Raw genomic sequence first — 22,928 nt, 5'->3', positions numbered from 1 at the left:
GAAAAAATTTGACAAACTGACTTGTTGGAAAGGTGGCATCCTATGAAGGTACCACGTTTGATGTTACTGAGCTCTTCAGTAAGGCTATTCTGTCAATGTTTGTCTATGGAGATTGCATGGCGGTGTGCTCGGTTTTAGGCTGAAATAGCTGAATTTGAAGGGGTGTCGACAAACTGCTGTATGGATAGTTTATATATACTTATATATATATATGATAGTTTATATATAATTATATATATGATTTTATATATAATAATAATATATATATGATTTTATATATATCTTTATATATAATAAAGATAGACTGAAGGATTGCACATGTTTATTGTGCAACATTTCAACACCAGAACGGGAATATTCAGTGAGCAGGTGTCCATCCACTCATTGTTCGTTCATTTCTGGCACCAATCACCTGCAAGTCATGGGATGTTTTTACACTGCGTTGTGTGTAGCTTTATAACAGGTGTGAGTTCTCTACGACATGAAATACATCACAACATCCCACCAGACTGAACAGATATCAACCAATGACACACGGGACAAGAGAGCGCTAGGTTTTTACAAACATTTATTCCTCTGTACATCTCCCCAGCAGCCGGTTAAATGATGCCAATCTGGAACAGACAAGACCGGGATTAGCCAGGATTCATAGGGCAGTTATAAAGTATTATTATAGACATAGCCTTTTTATAATGAGTCACAGTGCAGGTGGTCTTTGGTTGGAGCCTGGACAAGCTCACCACATTCAACTAATCATCAAGCCCTTGATAAGCTGAATCAGGTGAGTTAGTCTGGGGGCTAATATACAAATGTCTACTGTTGGGGGGGGTCAGTCTCACCTTACTGTTGGGGGGGGACTGGAGGGGGGGTGTTGGGGGGCTATTGGGGGGGACTGGAGGGGGGCTGTTGGGGGGGGAGTGGAGGGGGCTGTTGGGGGGGGACTGGAGGGGGGCTGTTGGGGGTGGAGGGGGGCTATTGGGGGGGACTGGAGGGGGCTGTTGGGGGTGGAGGGGGGCTATTGGGGGGACTGGAGGGGGGGAGTGGAGGGGGGCTGTTGGGGGGGGACTGGAAGGGGGCTGTTGGGGGTGGGGTGTTGGGGGTGGATTGGAGGGGGCTGTTGGGGGGGAGTGGAGGGGGGCTGTTGGGGGTGGGGTGTTGGGGGTGGATTGGAGGGGGCTGTTGGGGGGGAGTGGAGGGGGGCTGTTGGGGGTGGGGTGTTGGGGGTGGATTGGAGGGGGGTGTTGGGGGGGAGTGGAGGGGGGCTGTTGGGGGTGGGGTGTTGGGGGTGGATTGGAGGGGGGTGTTGGGGGTGGATTGGAGGGGGCTGTTGGGGGGGAGTGGAGGGGGGCTGTTGGGGGTGGGGTGTTGGGGGTGGAGTAATGGAGTTGGGGAAACACCAACATAGGAAATAGGGTGACATTTTGGTCATACCGCAGGAGACTACTGAGACGTTACCGTCAGTCTCACCTTATTTGCAACATCCAGCGCATCGTAATCTGGAGCCAAACGGACATATGCCTTTTTCTCCCCATCAGGCCTGGAGGACAGAGAGGATTGTTATTATGTATGGCCTCGGGTTTGTTGCAGATCTCAGTGGGATAAAGAACTAAATTTTCCAGTTGTATAAGTGGTTCCTTTGAGGACATCTACACTGGGACTGGACCAACACCCAGCGATGGTGGGGGGGTCGTGCTGAGCAGTGCCATCATCTTTCATCATCAATAACTCTTCACTGACTATCTTCAACCAGCTTAGGGCTGTCCCCGAAACAAAAATATTGGTCGACCGAAAGTTGTCTATTCTTTCGACCAATCAATTTTAAGATGTATTTTTCATATATAGACACCCCGTGTTTGGATAAACTCAGCTATATGCGCACTGAGCTTGTCTGATGCTTTAAGCTCAGTTTGATTAAATCAGACTCCCGTGGAGTCAGGCGTCCTATGGCCATACGGTGTTAAAACATTACAGCGGGTGCCTGTGTGACCGGCACGTCTCTCCTCCGCGCTGCAGCGAACAGCCACATGAAGTGTTTATGGTGCTGCTGGGGGTTGAGGGTGCAAAATAATTATAGCCATTTACTTTCTTACTTGTTTCTGACTGAAAAGTTCTGTTAACGAAATCCCTCATTTGTTCAGGAAAAACATTATTTTGCCTCAACCCTTGCTCTCTTTACGTGAAACATGTACGCGACCAATAGGGCCTGACGTCTAGCCAATCATAATCACATCAATAAATTGGTTCTAAACTCTAAACACGGTAAAATGAAAATGATGCGGAGGATGTGAAAACTCGTAATGAGGGGGAATGTTTACTGGTTGTTCAGGAGGGAAAGGGGAAGTCTGATCTGTGGAAGACATTTGATTTAGTTGGGGAAAATACTGGAGATCCAGACAAAGGAGGGTATAGGAGCACGCGTTACTAAAACAATAAGTCTGTTCTAACGAGAAAATAAAACAAAGCCTATATTACAGCAAAGACTAAAAACAGTTGCATGCATTTGTGAATTGCTGTTGATTTATAGTTTAGGATCATTATTTAAAGCTCCCTTTGTTATTTCATTTCAAAACTAAAATGCTTGATTGCATTTCAAAGCATGAATGACTCGTGTGCTGTGTGATGACATGATTGATACAGTAGCCTATATACACACACACACACACACACACACACCCCCACCCACCCACCCACCCACCAAAAATATGAATGCAACATGTTAAGTGTTGGTCCCATGTTTCATGAAATGAAATAAAAGATCCCAGAAATGTTCCAAGCTTATATCTTTCCATTTTTGTGCACAAATGTCTTTACATCCCTGTTAGTGAGTATTTCTCCTTTGCCAAGATAATCCATCCACCTGACAGGTGTGGCATATCAACAAGCTGATTAAACAGCATGATCATTACACAGGAGCACCTTGTGCTGGGGACAATAAAAGGCCACTGTAAAATGTGCAGTTCTCTTACATCACACATGCCACAGATGTCTCAAGTTGAGGTGAGTGTAATTGGCATGCTGACTGCAGGAATGTCCACCAGAGCTGTTGTCAGAGAATTTAATGTTCATTTCTTAAAATTTCCATAAGTCGCCCCCAAAAGGAGCAAATCAGACCGCTGTCTTGTGCACCATGGGGGAAAAAATTATCAATTTGCGACTACCCTACTAAAGAAATCTCGGTCGACGAACAGCCCATCAAGCAAACAATCGACGAAATGGGGTCAACCCTAAACCAGCGCCACCCTCTATTCTGTCAGATCGCCTCCAACTCTACGGCTCAACATGGAGGCAACCATTAACCAACTCCACTACAGCTACGAAGGTAACGGGGTGACCAGGTCAGACAAGCAGGCAGTACAGTACGTATGTATGGAGTCTAATGGGAGAAGTCAGTTTAGCGGTAGTGATGCCTGGACTCCATTCAGGTTAGTAATGTCAGGGTTAGTCCAGTAATGTCAGGGTTAGTCCAGTAATGTCAGGGTTAGTCCAGTAATGTCAGGGAACCGTAATTTCCGGACTATAAGCCGCTACTTTTTTCCCAGGATTTGAACCTCGCGGCTTAAACAATGACGCGGCTAATATATGGATTTTTCCCACTTTCAAATTTTTTGTTACAAGCCGTGTTTCGTTAAAGCCTGTGTAAAGTTCATTTGTCTCAATGTACCGGTAGGCACCTGCGGCTTATAGACATGTACGGCTTATTTATGTTCAAAATATATATATATTTTTAAATTCAGTGGGCGCGGCTTATATTCAGGTGCGCTCAATAGTCCGGAAATTACGGTATATTAAATAGTTATTTACCGGATGAGCGTGTTGACCTTAGCCACATCGATGTCGTACAGCTTCTTGACGGCGTGTTTGATCTGGTGCTTGTTGGCCTTGATGTCTACGATGAAGACGAGGGTGTTGTTGTCCTCGATCTTCTTCATGGCAGACTCTGTCGTCAGAGGGAACTTAATGATGGCATAGTGGTCCAACCTGGGAGAGGGAGAAGGACGGGGGAGAGGGGAGAGGGGAGAAGGAGGAAGACGTGTGGGAAGGGAGGAGGAGGGGGGGAGAGGGAGAAGGACGGGGGGAGAGTGAGAAGGACGGGGGGGAGAGTGAGGAGGATGGGGGGAGGGAGAAGGAGGAAGACGTGTGGGAAGGGAGGAGGGGGGGGGAGGGGGAGAAGGACGGGGGGAGAGTGAGGAGAAGGACGGGGGGAGAGTGAGGAGAAGGACGGGGGGAGAGTGAGGAGAAGGACGGGGGGAGAGTGAGGAGAAGGACGGGGGGAGAGTGAGGAGAAGGACGGGGGGAGAGTGAGGAGAAGGACGGGGGGAGAGTGAGGAGAAGGACGGGGGGAGTGAGGGGAGAGTGAGGAGGATGGGGGGAGGGAGAAGGAGGAAGACGTGTGGGAAGGGAGGAGGAGGGGGGGAGGGAGAAGGACGGGGGGAGAGGGGAGAAGGAGGAAGACGTGTGGGAAGGGAGGAGGAGGGATAGGGCAAGGGGAGCAGTTCATTAGACCAGTGTGATCCAAACATTAAACCAAGGACCCAATCTAAGTCCTTCAAATGGCCCCTCTGCAAGCCACCATGTTACATCCTGACTGCAGGAGATGACCTACAGATGAAGGAGCAGTATTACCAACCAGACATATCCACCAAGCAGCTCAGAGGAGTTCTGATCTACAATCCAGATGGACTTTTAGATCACATTGAATAAGACTGGAGAAATCCTAGAGCAGCACTGTGGATATGGGCCTGGGCTGACCTAGACAAACTGACCTGGACTGAGCCATCAGTGGTTAATAAGGAGGGAATCCCCCCCCTATCAGACAAACTGACCTGGACTGAGCCATCAGTGGTTAATAAGGAGGGAATCCCCCCCCTATCAGACAAACTGACCTGGACTGAGCCATCAGTGGTTAATAAGGAGGGAATCCCCCCCCCACCTATCAGACAAACTGACCTGGACTGAGCCATCAGTGGTTAATAAGGAGGGAATCCCCCCCCCCCTATCAGACAAACTGACCTGGACTGAGCCATCAGTGGTTAATAAGGAGGGAATCCCCCCCCCTATCAGACAAACTGACCTGGACTGAGCCATCAGTGGTTAATAAGGAGGGAATCCCCCCCTAGAAGACAATATTCTGTATAGAGCACTTTCACAAAGTACAAGTCAAACAAGTGTGCATGTACTGTATAACTTTTAACGTACTTATTCCTGCGAGGGGCGCTCTTCCGGGGGTACTTGGGTTGTCTGCGGAGGCGCAGGGTTTTGGGGCGGCGGAAGGTCGGCGAGGTTCTTATCTTCTTCTTCCTCTGGCTGTGAACTCCCTTCAGAACAGCCTTCTTGGCCTTCAGGGCCTTCACCTTGGCCTCGGTCTTGGCAGGGACAGCTACAGAGGGAGAGAAGGCGTTAAGACTGGGTTTAGACAGGGACAGCTTCAGAGGAAGAGAAGACGTTAAGACTGGGTTTAGACAGGGACAGCTACAGAGGGAGAGAAGACGTTAAGACTGGGTTTAGACAGGGACAGTTACAGAGGGAGATAAGACGTTAAGACTGGGTTTAGACAGGGACAGCTACAGAGGGAGAGAAGACGTTAAGACTGGGTTTAGACAGGGACAGCTACAGAGGGAGAGAAGACGTTAAGACTGGGTTTAGGCAGGGACAGCTACAGAGGGAGAGAAGACGTTAAGACTGGGTTTAGACAGGGACAGTTACAGAGGGAGATAAGACGTTAAGACTGGGTTTAGACAGGGACAGCTACAGAGGGAGAGAAGACGTTAAGACTGGGTTTAGACAGGGACAGCTACAGAGGGAGAGAAGACGTTAAGACTGGGTTTAGGCAGGGACAGCTACAGAGGGAGAGAAGACGTTAAGACTGGGTTTAGACAGGGACAGCTACAGAGGGAGAGAAGGCGTTAAGACTGGGTTTAGACAGGGACAGTTACAGAGGGAGAGAAGACGTTAAGACTGGGTTTAGACAGGGACAGCTACAGAGGGAGAGAAGACGTTAACCTGTCTGGGCTAGGGGGCAGTATTGAGAATTTTGGAAAAATATGTTCCCATTTTTAACTGCCTCCTACACCAACTCAGAAGCTAGAATATGCATATTATTGTTCAGGTTTGGATAGAAAACACTCTGAATTTTCTAAAACTGTTTGAATGGTGTCTGTGAGTATAACAGAACTCCTATGGCAGGCAAAAACCTGACAAGGTTTCAAGCAGGAAGTACCCTGTCTGACAAGGAGTCGTGCGTCTTGCATCTTTTTTATTGAAAAGTAAGGATCTTAGCTGTAACGTGACAATTCCCAGGGCTCCAATAGGCTCTCAGAGCCCGCGAAATAACTGAAGGTTTACGAGGGAGCCTCAGGTTGAAACATATTATCGCCTTTTGTAAGTGGATGCTCCGAGGACCTTTGAATGATGCGCGTGCATGAGTCGCTTCTGAGGAGAAATTTTATTCGGCTGTTTAGGCTCAATGCATACTCCCGGTCGGAATATTATCACTTCTCTACGACATAAATGGCATAAAAATTGGTTTTAAACAGCGGTTGACATGCTTCGAAGTACGGTAATGGAATATTTAGACATTTTTGACACGCCAATGCGCCATGCGCAAGACCGGGAAGAAGCATTCTAGAACTCACGAACAAAACGTCGCTGTTTGGATATAACGATGGATTATTTGGGACCAAACCAACATTTGTTATTGAAGTAGAAGTCCTGGCAGTGTATTCTGACGAAGAACAAGCAAGGTAAGAACATTTTTTCTTATAGGAAATGTGATTTTGGTGGATGCTGACCTGGGTGGGTATCTAAATAGCTAGCCCTGTAATGCCGGGCTATGTACTTAGATTATTGCAAAATGTGCTTCATCCGAAAAGCTATTTTAAAATCGGACATATCGAGTGCATAGAGGAGTAATGTATCTATAATTCTTAAAATAATTGTTATGCTTTTTGTGAACGTTTATCGTGAGTAATTTAGCAAACTGTTAGTAAATTCAACGGAAGTTTGCCGGGGGTTATGCGTTTTCTGAACGTCACATGCTAATGCAAAAAGCTGTTTTTTGATATAAATATGAACTTGATTGAACAGACATGCATGTATTGTATAACACAATGTCCTAGGTGTGTCATCTGATGAAGATCATCAAAGGTTAGTGCTGCATTTAGCTGTGGTTTGGGTTTATGTGACATGATATGCTAGCTTGAAAAATGGCTGTCTGATTTTTTCTGGCTGGGCACTCTGCTGACATAATCTAATGTTTTGCTTTCGTTGTAAAGCCTTTTTGAAATCGGACAGTGGGGTTAGATTAACGAGATTCTTGTCTTTAAATAGCTGTAAAATAGTCATATGTTTGAGAAATTGAAGTAATAGTATTTCTAACGATTCAAAAATCGCGCCACTGGAATATCAGTAGCTGTTACGTAGGTGGGACGAAATCGTCCCACATACCCCAGACAGGTTAAGACTGGGTTTAGACAGGGACAGCTACAGAGTGAGAGAAGACGTTAAGACTGGGTTTAGACAGGGACAGCTACAGAGGGAGAGAAGGCGCTAAGACTGGGTTTAGACAGGGACAGCTACAGAGGGAGAGAAGACGTTAAGACTGGGTTTAGACAGGGACAGCTACAGAGGGAGATAAGACGTTAAGACTGGGTTTAGACAGGGACAGCTACAGAGGGAGAGAAGACGTTAAGACTGGGTTTAGACAGGGACAGTTACAGAGGGACAGCTAACGAGAACAGGGCACATTAAAAGGTTAGAGGGTGGATGTTAAAACAGATTGCTATCATCCAGGCATTTAAACACCAAATCCGGTTGCAAACAAATGTAACAGGAAATGGGGGATTTGAGTAGGAATTCACATTGATTTGTCTGAGCAGAAGAACGAAGTAGTCGCCCCATCATGGACCATGGGCTAAAGGGCCATCTGAAAACATAACTGGGTGTTCGAGTTCTGGGCCAGATCTCCCAAAAACATCTTCAGGCTACGCTCATCGGTAGAACAGGTTGCCGTTTCTCAAAACAGTCTGTATTAATGTTGCACCTGAAATCCCAAGTCTGGGCTCTGGCTGGGCCACTCAAGGACATTCAGAGTCTTGTCCCGAAGCCACTCCAGCATTGTCTCGGCTGTGTGCTTAATGTCGTTGTCTTGTTGGAAGGTGAACCTTCACCCCAGTCTGAGGTCCTGAGCGCTCTGGAGCAGGTTTTCATAAGGATCTCTCAGTATTTTTCTCTGTTCATCTTTCATTCGATCCTGACTAGTCTCCCAGTCCCTGCCGCTGAAAAACATCCCCACAGCATGATGCTGTCACCACCATGCTTCACCGTAGGGATGCTGCCAGGTTTCCTCCAGACGTGACGCTTGGCATTCAGGCCAAAGAGTTCTATCTTGATTTCATCAGACCAGATAATCTTGTTTCTCATGATCTGGGTGCCTTTTTAGTGCTGCAGAGATGGTTGTCCTTCTGGAAGGTTCTCCCATCTCCACAGAGGAACTCTGTAGCTCTGTCAGTGACCATCGGGTTCTTAGTCACCTCCCTGACCAAGGCCCTTCTCCCCTGATTGTTCAGTTTGGCCGGGCGGCCAGCTCTAGGAAGAGTCTTGGTGGTTCCAAACTTCTTCTATTTAAGATTGATGGAGGCCACTGTGTTCTTGGGGACCTTCAAGGCTGCAGAAATGTTTTGATACCCTTCCCCAGATCTGTGCCTCGACACAATTCTGTCTCGGAGCTCTACGGACAATTCCTTCAACCTCATGGCTTGGTTTTTGCTCTGACATGCACTGTCAACTATGGGACCTTATATAGACAGGTGTCTGCCTTTCCAAATCATGTCCAATTAATTTACCACAGGTGGACTCCAATCAAGTTCTAGAAACATCTCAAGCAAAGGGTCTGAATACGTATGTAAATTAGGTATCTGGTTTGCATTTTTAATACATTAGTAAAAATGTCTGAAACCCTGTTCACGCTTCTGTCATTGTGGGGTATTGTGTGTAGACTGATGTGGGGGAAAGTATTGAATCCATTTTAGAATAAGGCTGTAACGCAACAAAATGTAGAAGGGAAGCAGCGTGAATACCTTCTGAATGCACCGTAAATAGTCAAAGTTTGCAATGTATTAAACAAGCCAAGATAACCGAGCAATTTTATAATTAGGCTAAATATTGACACTCATGCATATGCAATCGATAATTGACTAAGTATTAAACCATTAGGCCACACCAGAGATGCTTCAATATTTCTATCTATAAAGATAAACTGCCATGTGGGGAATCCATGTCTGATATTGAGGTGTTCAGACTGATTTCATGTCAATGCTAATATGACTAAAATGATCGAGCCAACCAACTAATAACGACGTATGAGACAAGCTCTGATTGTGCAAATTAACTTACATTTAAAATAAACATTGGAGATTAAATATAGCTTAAACATGTTGTCATCGATCAAAGACAATACAGTTTCCCCCATAGTTGTGTTGCTAAACCACCAACAAGTCTATTAACACGCTAGTGTTATCTAAAAGCTCACGTCACAGTACCCTAAACAGTACCCTAAACAGTACCCTAAACAATAACCTAAACAGTACCCTAAACAATAACCTAAACAATAACCTAAACATGAACATAATAGATACACATTTTAACTTTCAACTTGACGTTTAAATAATTGCAGAATCTGTAGGTCGACTTGAAGCCAAATTCCTGGCTGCCATTAGACAACAATGACTTCTTAAGCAATTACAAAAACTATCATTTTATTTTTGGGGTCACGTTGATATTTTATAAATATAACATGTGACTGACATCCATTCTTGCTCATATTTTACACAATTTGAAACAATGCTGAATTTACAGTCCAACATCGCTTTAATAAAAGCACGAGAAACACTTTGAATACATGGAAACATAATGCAAATAGATTGGCTACAGGAAGTTTCTTCTTTTGAAATAAATCCTTTAGGAGCTACAGCCGCCAGTTCTTAAAGCCAGCTCTCTAAAGCCAGCTCTTTAAAGGCCAGCCAGCTCTCTAAAACCAGCTCTCTAAAGCCAGCCAGCTCTCTATAGCCAGCTCTCTAAAGGCCAGCCAGCTCTCTAAAGCCAGCCAGCTCTCTATAGCCAGCCAGCTCTCTAAAGTCAGCCAGCTCTCTAAAGCCAGCCAGCTCTCTAAAGCCAGCCAGCTCTCTATAGCCAGCCAGCTCTCTAAAGCCAGCCAGCTCTCTAAAGCCAGCCAGCCAGCTCTCTAAAGCCAGCCAGCCAGCTCTCTAAAGCCAGCCAGCCAGCCAGCCAGCCAGCTCTCTATAGCCAGCTCTTAAAGCCAGCCAGCACTCTATAGCCAGCCCTCTATAGCCAGCCAGCTCTCTATAGCCAGCTCTTAAAGCCAGCCAGCTCTTAAAGCCAGCCAGCTCTCTATAGCCAGCTCTCTAAAGCCAGCCAGCTCTCTATAGCCAGGCAGCTCTCTAAAGCCAGCCAGCCCTCTATAGCCAGCCAGCTCTCTATAGCCAGCCAGCTCTCTAAAGCCAGCCAGCTCTCTAAAGCCAGCCAGCTCTCTAAAGCCAGCCAGCTCTCTATAGCCAGCCAGCTCTCTAAAGCCAGCCAGCCAGCTCTCTAAAGCCAGCCAGCCAGCTCTCTAAAGCCAGCCAGCCAGCTCTCTAAAGCCAGCCAGCCAGCTCTCTAAAGCCAGCCAGCCAGCCAGCCAGCTCTCTATAGCCAGCCAGCTCTCTAAAGCCAGCCAGCCCTCTATAGCCAGCCAGCTCTCTAAAGCCAGCCAGCTCTCTAAAGCCAGCCAGCTCTCTAAAGGCCAGCTCTCTATAGCCAGCCAGCTCTCTAAAGCCAGCCCTCTATAGCCAGCCAGCTCTCTAAAGCCAGCCAGCTCTCTATAGCCAGCTCTTAAAGCCAGCCAGCTCTCTAAAGGCCAGCTCTCTATAGCCAGCCAGCTCTCTAAAGCCAGCCCTCTATAGCCAGCCAGCTCTCTAAAGCCAGCCAGCTCTCTATAGCCAGCCAGCTCTCTATAGCCAGCCAGCTCTCTAAAGCCAGCCAGCTCTCTATAGCCAGCCAGCTCTCTAAAGCCAGCCAGCTCTCTAAAGCCAGCCAGCTCTCTATAGCCAGCCAGCTCTCTAAAGCCAGCTCTCTATAGCCAGCCCTCTAAAGCCAGCTCTCTAAAGCCAGCCAGCTCTCTAAAGCCAGCCAGCCAGCTCTCTAAAGCCAGCCAGCCAGCTCTCTATAGCCAGCCAGCTCTCTATAGCCAGCCAGCTCTCTATCCTAATTGTCCCTAGAATTTCTAAGCAAACGGCTGGAGGTAGGGCTTTCTCCTATAGAGCTCCATTTTTATGGAATGGTCTGCCTACCCATGTGAGAGACGCAGACTCAGTCTCAACCTTTAAGTCTTTACTGAAGACTTATCTCTTCAGTAGGTCCTATGATTAAGTATAGTCTGGCCCAGGAGTGTGAAGGTGAACGGAAAGGCTGGAGCAACAAACCGCCCTTGCTGTCTCTGCCTTGTCGGTTCCCCTCTTCCCACTGGGATTCTCTGCCTCTAACCCTTTTACAGGGGCTGAGTCACTGACTTACTGGTGTTCTTCCATGCCGTCCATGGGAGGGGTGCGTCACTTGAGTAGGTTGAGCCACTGACGTGGTCTTCCTGTCTGGGTTGGCGCCCCCCCCTTGGGTTGTGCCGTGGCGGACATCTTTGTGGGCTATACTCGGCCTTGTCTTCGGACGGTAAGTTGGTGGTTGTAGATATCCCTCTAGTGGTGTGGGGGCTGTGCTTTGGCAAAGTGGGTGGGGTTATATCCTGCCTGTTTGGCCCTGTCCGGGGGTATCATCGGATGGGGCCACAGTGTCTTCTGATCCCTCCTGTCTCAGCCTCCAGTATTTATGCTGCAGTAGTTTATGTGTCGGGGGGCTAGGGTCAGTCTGTTACATCTGGAGTATTCTCTTGTCTTATCCAGTGTCCTGTGTGAATGTAAATATGCTCTCTCTAATTCTCTCTTTCTTTCTTTCTTTCTCTCGGAGGACCTGAGCCCTAGGACTACCTGGCATGATGACTCCTTGCTGTCCCCAGTCCACCTGGCCATGCTGCTGCTCCAGTTTCAACTGTTCTGCCTGCGGCTACGGAACCCTGACCTGTTCACCGGACGTGCTTGTTGCACCCTCGACAATTACTATGATTATTATTATTTGACCATGCTGGTCATTTACGAACATTTTAACATCTTGACCATGTTCTGTTATAATATCCACCCGGCACAGCCAGAAGAGGACTGGCCACCCCTCATAGCCTGGTTCCTCTCTAGGTTTCTTCCTAGGTTTTTGGCCTTTCTCAGGAGTTTTTCCTAGGGAGTTTTTCCCAGCCACCGTGCTTCTTTCACATGCATTGCTTGCTGTTTGGGGTTTTAGGCTGGGTTTCTGTACAGCACTTTGAAATTTCAGCTGATGTACGATGGGCTATATAAATAAATTTGATCTATAGCCAGCCAGCTCTCTAAAGCCAGCCAGCCCTCTATAGCCAGCCAGCCCTCTATAGCCAGCCAGCTCTCTAAAGCCAGCCAGCTCTCTATAGCCAGCCAGCTCTCTAAAGCCAGCCAGCTCTCTATAGCCAGCCAGCTCTCTATAGCCAGCCAGCTCTCTATAGCCAGCCAGCTCTCTATAGCCAGCCAGCTCTCTATAGCCAGCCAGCTCTCTATAGCCAGCCAGCTCTCTATAGCCAGCCAGCTCTCTATAGCCAGCCAGCTCTCTAAAGCCAGCCAGCTCTCTATAGCCAGCCAGCTCTCTAAAGCCAGCCAGCTCTCTATAGCCAGCCAGCTCTCTAAAGCCAGCTCTCTAAAGCCAGCCAGCTCTCTATAGCCAGCCCTCTATAGCCAGCTCTCTAAAGCCAGCCAGCTCTCTAAAGCCAGCCAGCTCTCTAAAACCAGCCAGCTCTCTATAGCCAGCTGTCTAAAGCCTCTATTCTGAAATCACTGTAAACCCCATAACGACAGTTACATTTCACTTTGTATGGATTCATTGTTGAGGTAGAGGACCTTGTGCATTTATTAAGGTAAACTAAACCCAGTGTTTATATCCCAGGACAAAGCAGCTAACAACAGCAAGCTTGTTAGCTAAAATGTCATGAATGTTTCATGCGTTTCGACCCGTCCCCAAAATAAATATAGTTTGTTCAGAGTTCATTTTGATATTTCAGCCTGCGAGTCCAGAACCAACATGAGTACCACCAGACTGGGAAATCACATCAGCTGAAGCACATTAACTAGCTAGTTATGACCACACATAACTACACCTAGCTAGTTCTGACTACACCTAGCCAGTTCTGACTACACATAGCTAGTTCTGACTACACATAGCCAGTTATGACTACACCTAGCTAGTTATGACTACACATAGCCAGTTCTGACTACACATAGCCAGTTCTGACTACACATAGCCAGTTCTGACTACACATAGCCAGTTCTGACTACACATAGCTAGTTCTGACTACACATAGCTAGTTATGACTACACATAGCCAGTTATGACTACACATAGCCAGTTATGACTACACATAGCCAGTTATGACTACACATAGCTAGTTCTGACCACACATAGCTAGTTCTGACCACACATAGCTAGTTCTGACCACACATAGCTAGTTATGACCGCACATAGCTAGTTATGAGTACACATAGCCAGTTATAACTACACATAGCTAGTTATGACTACACATAGCCAGTTATAATGTTATAACTGCACATAGCTAGTTATGACTACACATAGCTAGTTATGACTACACATAGCTAGTTATGACTGCACATAGCTAGTTATGACCGCACATAGCCAGTTATGACCGCACATAGCCAGTTATGACCGCACATAGCCAGTTATGACCGCACATAGCCAGTTATGACCGCACATAGCCAGTTATGACCGCACATAGCCAGTTATGACCGCACATAGCCAGTTATGACCGCACATAGCCAGTTATGACCGCACATAGCCAGTTATGACCGCACATAGCCAGTTATGACCGCACATAGCCAGTTATGACCGCACATAGCTAGTTATGACCGCACATAGCTAGTTATGACCGCACATAGCTAGTTATGACCACACATAGCTAGTTATGACCGCACATAGCTAGTTATGACCACACATAGCTAGTTATGACCGCACATAGCTAGTTATGACTACACATAGCCAGTTATAACTACACATAGCTAGTTATGACTACACATAGCCAGTTATAATGTTATAACTGCACATAGCTAGTTATGACTACACATAGCTAGTTATGACTACACATAGCTAGTTATGACTACACATAGCTAGTTATGACTACACATAGCTAGTTATGACTACACATAGCTAGTTATAATTACACATAGCTAGTTATGACCACACATAGCTAGTTATAACTACACTAATGGGCATTTTGATAGTAGATAATGTACTTGTACAATAATGAACCGTTTGTAAGCCTTCCCTGTAGCGTAGCTCAGTTGGTAGAGCATGGTGTTTGCAACACCAGGGTTGTGGGTTCGATTCCCACGGGGGGCCAGCACAGGAAAAAAATAAAATAAAAGTATGAAATGTATGCATTCACTACTGTAAGTCGCTCTGGATAAGAGCGTCTGCTAAATGACTAAAATGTAAAAAATGGAATGTTGGGCCATTCAACAATATTGGCTAAGTAGCTGGCTAACGTTAGCCTAGCTAGAAGTTCACATGCATCTGCCACACAGCACTACAAGGGCAATAACCTGACAAAACCAGCATGTTCCCCAATGTAAGAGGACCTTAGAAACAGTGATTATTAGAGAGAGAGAGCGAGAGACAGCGGAGTCCAGTGTTAATCCAGGAGGAATTAGACAGGATAGATAACAGGCCAACGTGGACCTGGCGTCGCTGCCCGCCGGCTGCACCGTTACACATTTACTGACCTCACACAAAATAACATGTGATTTTCATCGGTATAATATAGCTATATATTAATCTTGGTAAACATGTACATAGAACATACGTGGTTGTGCATTTTATCTGACTTTACGGGGGAAAACAATGAAGAGATTGACGAACCTTCCTTCTTCGCCTTCGGTGCCATGTTGAGAAAGGAAGAGTTATCGGGGTTTCCACTGCTGTCATCCAGGGGCGAGAAAACGGAACTCACATATCGCGACACTGGCGAACTGCATCATGGTACTTGTAGTTAGAGGTCACCATTTCGCAGAAGACGCAAAAAATATTTGGAATTACATACTGCTACACAGGAACTGTAGCTCAGTGGACTACAGCTCACTATGTGTTGTTGGGTAGATATGACAGTGGCTGTAGAGGGTACCAGATGTGTTGTTGGGTAGATATGACAGTGGCTGTAGAGGGTACCAGATGTGTTGTTGGGTAGATATGACAGTGGGTGTAGAGGGTACCAGATGTGTTGTTGGGTAGATATGACAGTGGCTGTAGAGGGTACCAGGTTGTATTTATTTTTAAAATTTAACTTTTATTTAACTTGGCAAGTCAGTTAAGAACAAATTCTTATTTGGAATGAATGATACATCTCACTTAAAAGATTTTTCAACATTTTGTCTTTCCAGAAGAAAAACATTAGAAATCAAACATCAGAATAGTCATCCTGGCCTTTACATGCGACGGCCTTGACTGGCTGTTACATACTCCCTACGTTCCAAATTTCATCTTATTTGCTATATAGTGCACTACTAATTTCACCAGTTCCCTATGTGCCCTAAATAGGGAATAGGGTGCTATTCAGGATGCAACGGCCTTTACTGGTTACTACACATCATCTGTCCAGTTGGAACTACAGGTTATTGTTGTATGCTCCATCAATGGACTGATTACATAGATGGACAATTATAGTTAGGCTTTTATATAACCCCATGCATTCCAAGAGTTCTGTAATGTGTATATCTACAGGAACATATTAGTTCAGGGTTAAGCAGGTACAATAAAAGGTCACTGATTAGTTAGGAACTCCCCTCACCTGACTGTCTAGGTCTTTATTGATTAATTAGGAACTCCCCTCACCTGACTGTCTAGGTCTTTATTGATTAATTAGGAACTCCCCTCACCTGACTGTCTAGGTCTTTATTGATTAATTAGGAACTCCCCTCACCTGACTGTCTAGGTCTTTATTGATTAATTAGGAACTCCCCTCACCTGACTGTCTAGGTCTTTATTGATTAGTTAGTACCTCCCCTCACCTGACTGTCTAGGTCTTTATTGATTAATTAGGAACTCCCCTCACCTGACTGTCTAGGTCTTTATTGATTAGTTAGGAACTCCCCTCACCTGACTGTCTAGGTCTTTATTGATTAGTTAGGATCTCCTCTCACCTGGTTGTCTAGGTCTTTATTGATTAATTAGGAACTCCCCTCACCTGACTGTCTAGGTCTTTATTGATTAGTTTGGAACTCCTCTCACCTGGTTGTCTAGGTCTTTATTGATTAATTAGGAACTCCCCTCACCTGACTGTCTAGGTCTTTATTGATTAGTTAGGATCTTCTCTCACCTGGTTGTCTAGGTCTTTATTGATTAATTAGGAACTCCCCTCACCTGGTTGTCTAGGTCTTTATTGATTCATTAGGAACTCCCCTCACCTGACTGTCTAGGTCTTTATTGATTAATTAGGATCTCCTCTCACCTGACTGTCTAGGTCTTTATTGATTAGTTAGGAACTCCTCTCACCTGGTTGTCTAGGTCTTTATTGATTAATTAGGAACTCCCCTCACCTGACTGTCTAGGTCTTTATTGATTAGTTAGGAACTCCCCTCACCTGGTTGTCTAGGTCTTTATTGATTAGTTAGGAACTCCCCTCACCTGACTGTCTAGGTCTTTATTGATTAGTTAGGAACTCCCCTCACCTGATTCTCTATGAATTCATTGGACACAAAATGAAAGGAGGTAAGAAAAACGAGCAAACACAGCCGTCCAGGAATAGAGATCGACACGCTTGGAACAGACTGTTGGTAGCTGTTCTCTAGGAGTAGATAGGAGACAAGGTCAAAGAAGTTTGACAGTGTTAGGAGGGGCCCTGGTTCGTGGAGGTCTTCTAGGAGAGGAAGGTTCGGACGGTGCCCTTGACCAGTCCTCTGCAGATGGGACATTTCCTCAGAGAGGGGCCCTGGTTCGTGGAGGTCTTCTAGGAGAGGAAGGTTCGGACGGTGCCCTTGACCAGTCCTCTGCAGATGGGACATTTCCTCAGAGAGGGGCCCTGGTTCGTGGAGGTCTTCTAGGAGAGGAAGGTTCGGACGGTGCCCTTGACCAGTCCTCTGCAGATGGGACATTTCCTCAGGGAGGGAGCACATTCCTTACAGACCACCAGGTGACCACACGGGATGAAGACAATGTTCACCTCCTTGTCCATACACACCTTACAGGTCCGCTCCTCCTGCAATCGCCGTAGCTGCTCTTCCATCGGCAGGTCTGGAGAGGAGGAGGAGGAGGGAGGGGAGAGGAGAAGGGGAGGGAGGAAGGAGGGGGGGAGGGAGGGAGGGAGGAGGGGGGAGAGGAGGGAGGGAGAGAAGGGAGGGGAGGGAGGGAGAGAAGGGAGGGGAGGGGAGGGGGAGAGAAGGGAGGGGAGGGGAGGAGGAGAGAAGGGAGGGAGAGAAGGGGAGGGAGGGAGAGAAGGGAGGGGAGGGGAGGGAGAGAAGGGAGGGGAGGGGAGGAGGAGAGAAGGGAGGGGAGGGAGGGAGAGAAGGGAGGGGAGGGAGGGAGAGAAGGGAGGGGAGGGGAGGAGGAGAAGGGGAAGGAGGAAGGAGGGGGGAGGGGAAGGAGGAAGGAGGGGAGGGAGGGAGGAAGGGAGAGGAGAGAGGGAGGGAGAGAAGGGAGGGGAGGGAGGGAGAGGAGAAGGGGAAGGAGGAAGGAGGGGGGAGGGAGGAAGGAGGGGAGGGAGAGAAGGGAGGGGAGGGGAGGGAGAGAAGGGAGGGGAGGGAGGGAGGAAGGGAGAGGAGAAGGGGAAGGAGGAAGGAGGGGGGAGGGAGGAAGGAGGGAAGGGAGAGGAGAAGGGGAAGGAGGAAGGAGGGGAGGGAGGAAGGAGGGGGAGGGGAGGGAGGAAGGAGGGGAGGGAGAGAAGGGAGGGGAGGGGAGGGAGAGAAGGGAGGGGAGGGAGGGAGGAAGGGAGAGGAGAAGGGGAAGGAGGAAGGAGGGGGGAGGGAGGAAGGAGGGAAGGGAGAGGAGAAGGGGAAGGAGGAAGGAGGGGGGAGGGGAGGGAGGAAGGAGGGGGGAGGGGAGGGAGGAAGGAGGGGAGGGAGAGGAGAAGGGGAAGGAGGAAGGAGGGGAGGGAGGAAGGAGGGGAGGGGGGAGGGAGGAAGGAGGGGAGGGGGGAGGGAGGAAGGAGGGAAGGAGGAAGGAGGGGAGGGAGGAAGGAGGGGAGGGAGGAAGGAGGGGAGGGAGGAAGGAGGGGAGGGGGGAAGGAGGGGAGGGGGGAGGGAGGAAGGAGGGGGGAGGGGAGGGGAGGGAGGAAGGAGGGGAGGGAGGGAGGGAGGAGGGGGGAGTGGAGGGAGGAAGGAGGGGAGGGAGAGAGATGGAAGAATAGATAAGTAAGTATGGAGAGACATAAAACAGACATTCTCTCCCCCCCTTCCCATTGGATGAGGAGACTGACCCCACCCATCCCAGTTCCAAGGCCGCCGGTCTCAGCCACAGCTGAAAGCAGCCCAGTGTGTGTATGTGAAATTGTGTGTACCTGAGAGATCTTGACTCGGTGATGCGGCTTCATTTGCCTGGGCTGAAAGGTGCATCGAGAACAAGAATTAAACAGAAGTCTGAAATTAAATGAAACTGAGTCGGACTGAACTGGGACTAACTAGGCTAGACAGGATGTCGGTCTGATGATGTCACGGAGTAGGGCTTTATCACAGAGTTGATTGGCTTCTTAGATCAGTTGTGTTCCTGAACTCTAACCCCTAACCCCAGCCCTACCCACCAATCATTCTCACAGTGACATGCTCAGAACATCTCTCCACCCCTGCCAAACCTGGAGGACTGGACTACTGTTTAGGGAGTTAGGGATCTAGGGAGTGAGGGGTTAGGAGTTAGGGAACTAGGGAGTGAGGGGTCAGGGGGCTAGGAGTTAGGGAACTAGGGAGTGAGGGGTTAGGGGGCTAGGAGTTAGGGAACTAAGGAGTGAGGGGTTAGGGGGCTAGGAGTTAGGGAACTAAGGAGTGAGAGGTTAGGGGGCTAGGAGTTAGGGAACTAGGGAGTGAGGGGTTAGGGGGCTAGGAGTTAGGGAACTAGGGAGTGAGGGGTGATGTTTTACCCATGAGGTCTCTGAGCAGGTTAGGGGTTAGAGGTGATGTTTTACCCATGAGGTCTCTGAGCAGGTTAGGGGTTAGAGGTGATGTTTTACCCATGAGGTCTCTGAGCAGGTTAGGGGTTAGAGGTGATGTTTTACCCATGAGGTCTCTGAGCAGGTTAGGGGTTAGAGGTTAGAGGTGATGTTTTACCCATGAGGTCTCTGAGCAGGTTAAGGGTTAAAGGTTAGAGGTGATGTTTTACCCATGAGGTCTCTGAGCAGGTTAGGGGTTAGGGGTTAGAGGTGATGTTTTACCCATGAGGTCTCTGAGCAGGTTAGAGGTTAGAGGTGATGTTTTACCCATGAGGTCTCTGAGCAGGTTAGGGGTTAGAGGTTAGAGGAGATGTTTTACCCATGAGGTCTCTGAGCAGGTTAGAGGTTAGAGGTGATGTTTTACCCATGAGGTCTCTGAGCAGGTTAGGGGTTAGGGGTTAGAGGTGATGTTTTACCCATGAGGTCTCTGAGCAGGTTAGAGGTTAGAGGTGAGGTTTTACCCATGAGGTCTCTGAGCAGGTTAGAGGTTAGAGGTGATGTTTTACCCATGAGGTCTCTGAGCAGGTTAGGGGTCAGAGGTGATGTTTTACCCATGAGGTCTCTGAGCAGGTTAGGGGTCAGAGGTGATGTTTTATCCATGAGGTCTCTGAGCAGGTTAGGGGTTAAAGGTCAGAAGTAAGGTTTACCCATGAGGTCTCTGAGCAGGTAGACATCGTTCTTCTGGATCCAGTTCCTGAAGACCTCAGCTGCTGCGTTCCCTTTAGTCAGCACCAAGTCTATCAGTCTGGCTGTCTGCTGCTGAGAGGACTGGCCCTGGAGACCACTGTATTCCTCTCCACCTAGAAGAGACAGGGGTCAGAGATCAGCACCAAGTCTATCAGTCTGGCTGTCTGCTGCTGAGAGGACTGGCCCTGGAGACCACTGTATTCCTCTCCACCTAGAACAGACAGGGGTCAGAGATCAGCACCAAGTCTATCAGTCTGGCTGTCTGCTGCTGAGAGGACTGGCCCTGGAGACCACTGTATTCCTCTCCACCTAGAACAGACAGGGGTCAGAGATCAGCACCAAGTCTATCAGTCTGGCTGTCTGCTGCTGAGAGGACTGGCCCTGGAGACCACTGTATTCCTCTCCACCTAGAACAGACAGGGGTCAGAGATCAGCACCAAGTCTATCAGTCTGGCTGTCTGCTGCTGAGAGGACTGGCCCTGGAGACCACTGTACCTCTCCACCTAGAAGAGACAGGGGTCAGAGATCAGCACCAAGTCTATCAGTCTGGCTGTCTGCTGCTGAGAGGACTGGCCCTGGAGACCACTGTATTCCTCTCCACCTAGAACAGACAGGGGTCAGAGATCAGCACCAAGTCTATCAGTCTGGCTGTCTGCTGCTGAGAGGACTGGCCCTGGAGACCACTGTACCTCTCCACCTGAAGAGTCAGGGGTCAGAGGTCACACTTCAGAACATAAATATTTTACTATAGTAGAAGATAGTAGTATTTAAATGTACTGTGGTAGTATATTAGTAGTACTGTAGATAAACATACTGATGATGTTCTGCTCTCTGAGGTGGTCCAGGATCGACTCTTCACAAATATAGTACTTTAAATGTAGTAACTAGTAGTATATAATTTACTGCCCTTAAGTGCAGGATGCCGCTAGTATAGTATTAGTAGCTAGTAGTGTATAACATGTAGTAGTATATAACATGTAGTAGTATCTATGTGGTATATAACATGTAGTAGTATATTAGTAGTAGCTAGTAGTATATAACATGTAGTAGTATATTAGTAGTAGCTAGTAGTATATAACATGTAGTAGTATATTAGTAGTAGCTAGTAGTATAACATACAGTAGTATATTAGTAGTAACTAGTAGTATATAACGTGTAGTAGTATATTAGTAGTAGGTAGTATTATATAACATGTAGTAGTATATTAGTAGTAGGTAGTATTATATAACATGTAGTAGTATATTAGTAGTAGCTAGTAGTATATAACATGTAGTAGTATATTAGTAGTAGCTAGTAGTATATAACATGTAGTAGTATATTAGTAGTAGCTAGTAGTATATAACATGTAGTAGTATATTAGTAGTAGCTAGTATTATATAACATGTAGTAGTATATAACATGTAGTATATTAGTAATATATAACATGTAGTAGTATATTAGTAGTAGCTAGTAGTATATAACATGTAGTAGTATATAACATGTAGTATATTAGTAATATATAACATGTAGTAGTATATTAGTAGTATATAACATGTAGTATATTAGTAATATATAACATGTAGTAGTATATTAGTAGTATTTCAGCAGACGTACTGATGACGTTCTGCTCTCGGAGGTGCTCCAGGACAGACTCAACACTCTTCAGACGCTGGACCAACGCTGCCTGGTGTCTCTTTAAGAATGAATGACCGTCTGGAGGAGGGAGAGAGGGAGGAAGGGGGGGAGGGAGAGTGGGAGAGAGAGGATGGGAGAGGGAGAGAGAGGATGGGGGCGGGAGAGAGAGGATGGGGGCGGGAGAGAGAGGGAGGGGGAGGAAGAGAGAGGGAGGGAGAGAGAGAAAGAGAGAGGGGCAGGGGGAGAGAGAGGGATGGAGAGAGAGAAAGAGAGGGGGCAGGGGGAGAGGGAGGGAGAGAGAAAGCGAGAGGGGGCAGGGGGAGAGAGGGAGAGAGAGAGAAAGAGAGAGGGGGGCAGGGGGAGAGAGAGGGAGGGAGAGAGAGAAAGAGAGAGGGGGGCAGGGGGAGAGAGAGGGAGGGAGAGAGAAAGCGAGAGGGGGAAGGGGGAGAGAGAGGCAGGGAGAGAGAGTTAGGTTAGGTTCACTTGGGGAGAATCTCAATTGTATAGTAGCAGCTACTCTTCCTGGAGGCCAAGATTCTTATGGCAAAAATAAAAATGGTATCACATTATTACACCACTACATATCTACAATACAACATTTATAACACTACCACTACACCACCACTACCACTACACCACCACTACACCACCACCACTACACTACATATCTACAATACAACATTTATAATACTACCACTACACTACCACTACATATCTATAATACTACCACTACATATCTACAATACAACATTTATAATACTACCACTACCCTACCACTACACCACCACTACACTACCACTACACCACAACTACACTACCACTACACTACCACTACCCCACCACTACACCACCACTACACTACCACTACATATCTACAATACAACATTTATAATACTACCACTACACTACACTACCACTACCACTACATATCTACAAAACAACATTTATAATACTACCATACATACAGTACATTCAGAAAGTATTCAGACCCCTTGACTTTTCCACATTGTTATGTTACAGCCTTATTCTAAAATTGATTATATAAATACAATGTCCTCAATCTACACACAATACACCATAATGACAAAGCGAAAACAGGTTTAGAAATGTTTGCACATTTATAAAAAATGTAAAATGATTCAGACCCTTTGCTATCAGACTCAAAATTGAGCTCAGATGCATCTTGTTTCCATTGATCATCCTTGAGATGTTTCTACAACTTGATTGGAGTCCACCTGTGGTAAATTCAATTGATTGGACATGATTTGGAAAAGCTCACACCAGTCTTTATAAGGTCCCACAGTTGACAGTGC

General features: G+C 47.1%; 2 protein-coding genes across 3 annotated transcripts in view; both read right to left on the bottom strand.

Moving 5' to 3' along the window:
* Nucleotides 1-551: 551 nt before the first annotated feature.
* Nucleotides 552-15,135, bottom strand: LOC115153798 (60S ribosomal protein L23a). Its single transcript, XM_029699385.1, has 5 exons — nucleotides 15,045-15,135; nucleotides 5,197-5,377; nucleotides 3,802-3,978; nucleotides 1,468-1,537; nucleotides 552-614 (listed from the first exon to the last, which is right to left on the bottom strand). The coding sequence occupies exons 1-5, from the start codon at nucleotides 15,067-15,069 to the stop codon at nucleotides 600-602; spliced, it is 468 nt and encodes a 155-aa protein (XP_029555245.1). The 5' UTR covers nucleotides 15,070-15,135; the 3' UTR covers nucleotides 552-599.
* A 307-nt stretch (nucleotides 15,136-15,442) lies between these two features.
* The window catches only part of LOC115153797 (inhibitor of apoptosis protein), a 57,617-nt gene continuing 50,131 nt past the window's right edge, over nucleotides 15,443-22,928 (bottom strand). The window contains exons 12-15 of one of the 2 annotated variants that reach the window (XM_029699383.1): nucleotides 21,595-21,693; nucleotides 19,962-20,114; nucleotides 18,673-18,714; nucleotides 15,443-17,411 (exon numbers count right to left, since the gene is read on the bottom strand). In XM_029699383.1, coding sequence (XP_029555243.1) covers nucleotides 17,218-17,411; nucleotides 18,673-18,714; nucleotides 19,962-20,114; nucleotides 21,595-21,693 — 488 coding nt within the window. In that variant the 3' untranslated portion in view covers nucleotides 15,443-17,217. Of the gene's footprint in view, nucleotides 17,412-18,672; nucleotides 18,715-19,961; nucleotides 20,115-20,390; nucleotides 20,409-20,504; nucleotides 20,603-21,594; nucleotides 21,694-22,928 lie in introns of those variants that run through there. The other variant, XM_029699384.1, reaches the window with a different exon arrangement.

This window comes from Salmo trutta, chromosome 19, assembly GCF_901001165.1.
Source record: "Salmo trutta chromosome 19, fSalTru1.1, whole genome shotgun sequence".
Classification (NCBI taxonomy): Eukaryota; Metazoa; Chordata; class Actinopteri; order Salmoniformes; family Salmonidae; genus Salmo; species Salmo trutta.
The sequence above is the reverse complement of the archived record's forward strand: the minus strand, read 5'-3'. Positions and strand labels throughout refer to the sequence as shown.

Excerpts from the sequence above, each read along its gene's own strand:
- LOC115153798 (XM_029699385.1), bottom strand. The coding sequence starts at position 15,069 with ATGGCACCGAAGGCGAAGAAGGAAG. Across the intron at positions 5,378-15,044 it reads ACCGAAGGCGAAGAAGGAAG|CTGTCCCTGCCAAGACCGAG; the intron begins GTTCGTCAATCT and ends CTCCCTCTGTAG. Across the intron at positions 1,538-3,801 it reads AAGGTCAACACGCTCATCCG|GCCTGATGGGGAGAAAAAGG; the intron begins GTAAATAACTAT and ends TCTGTCCTCCAG.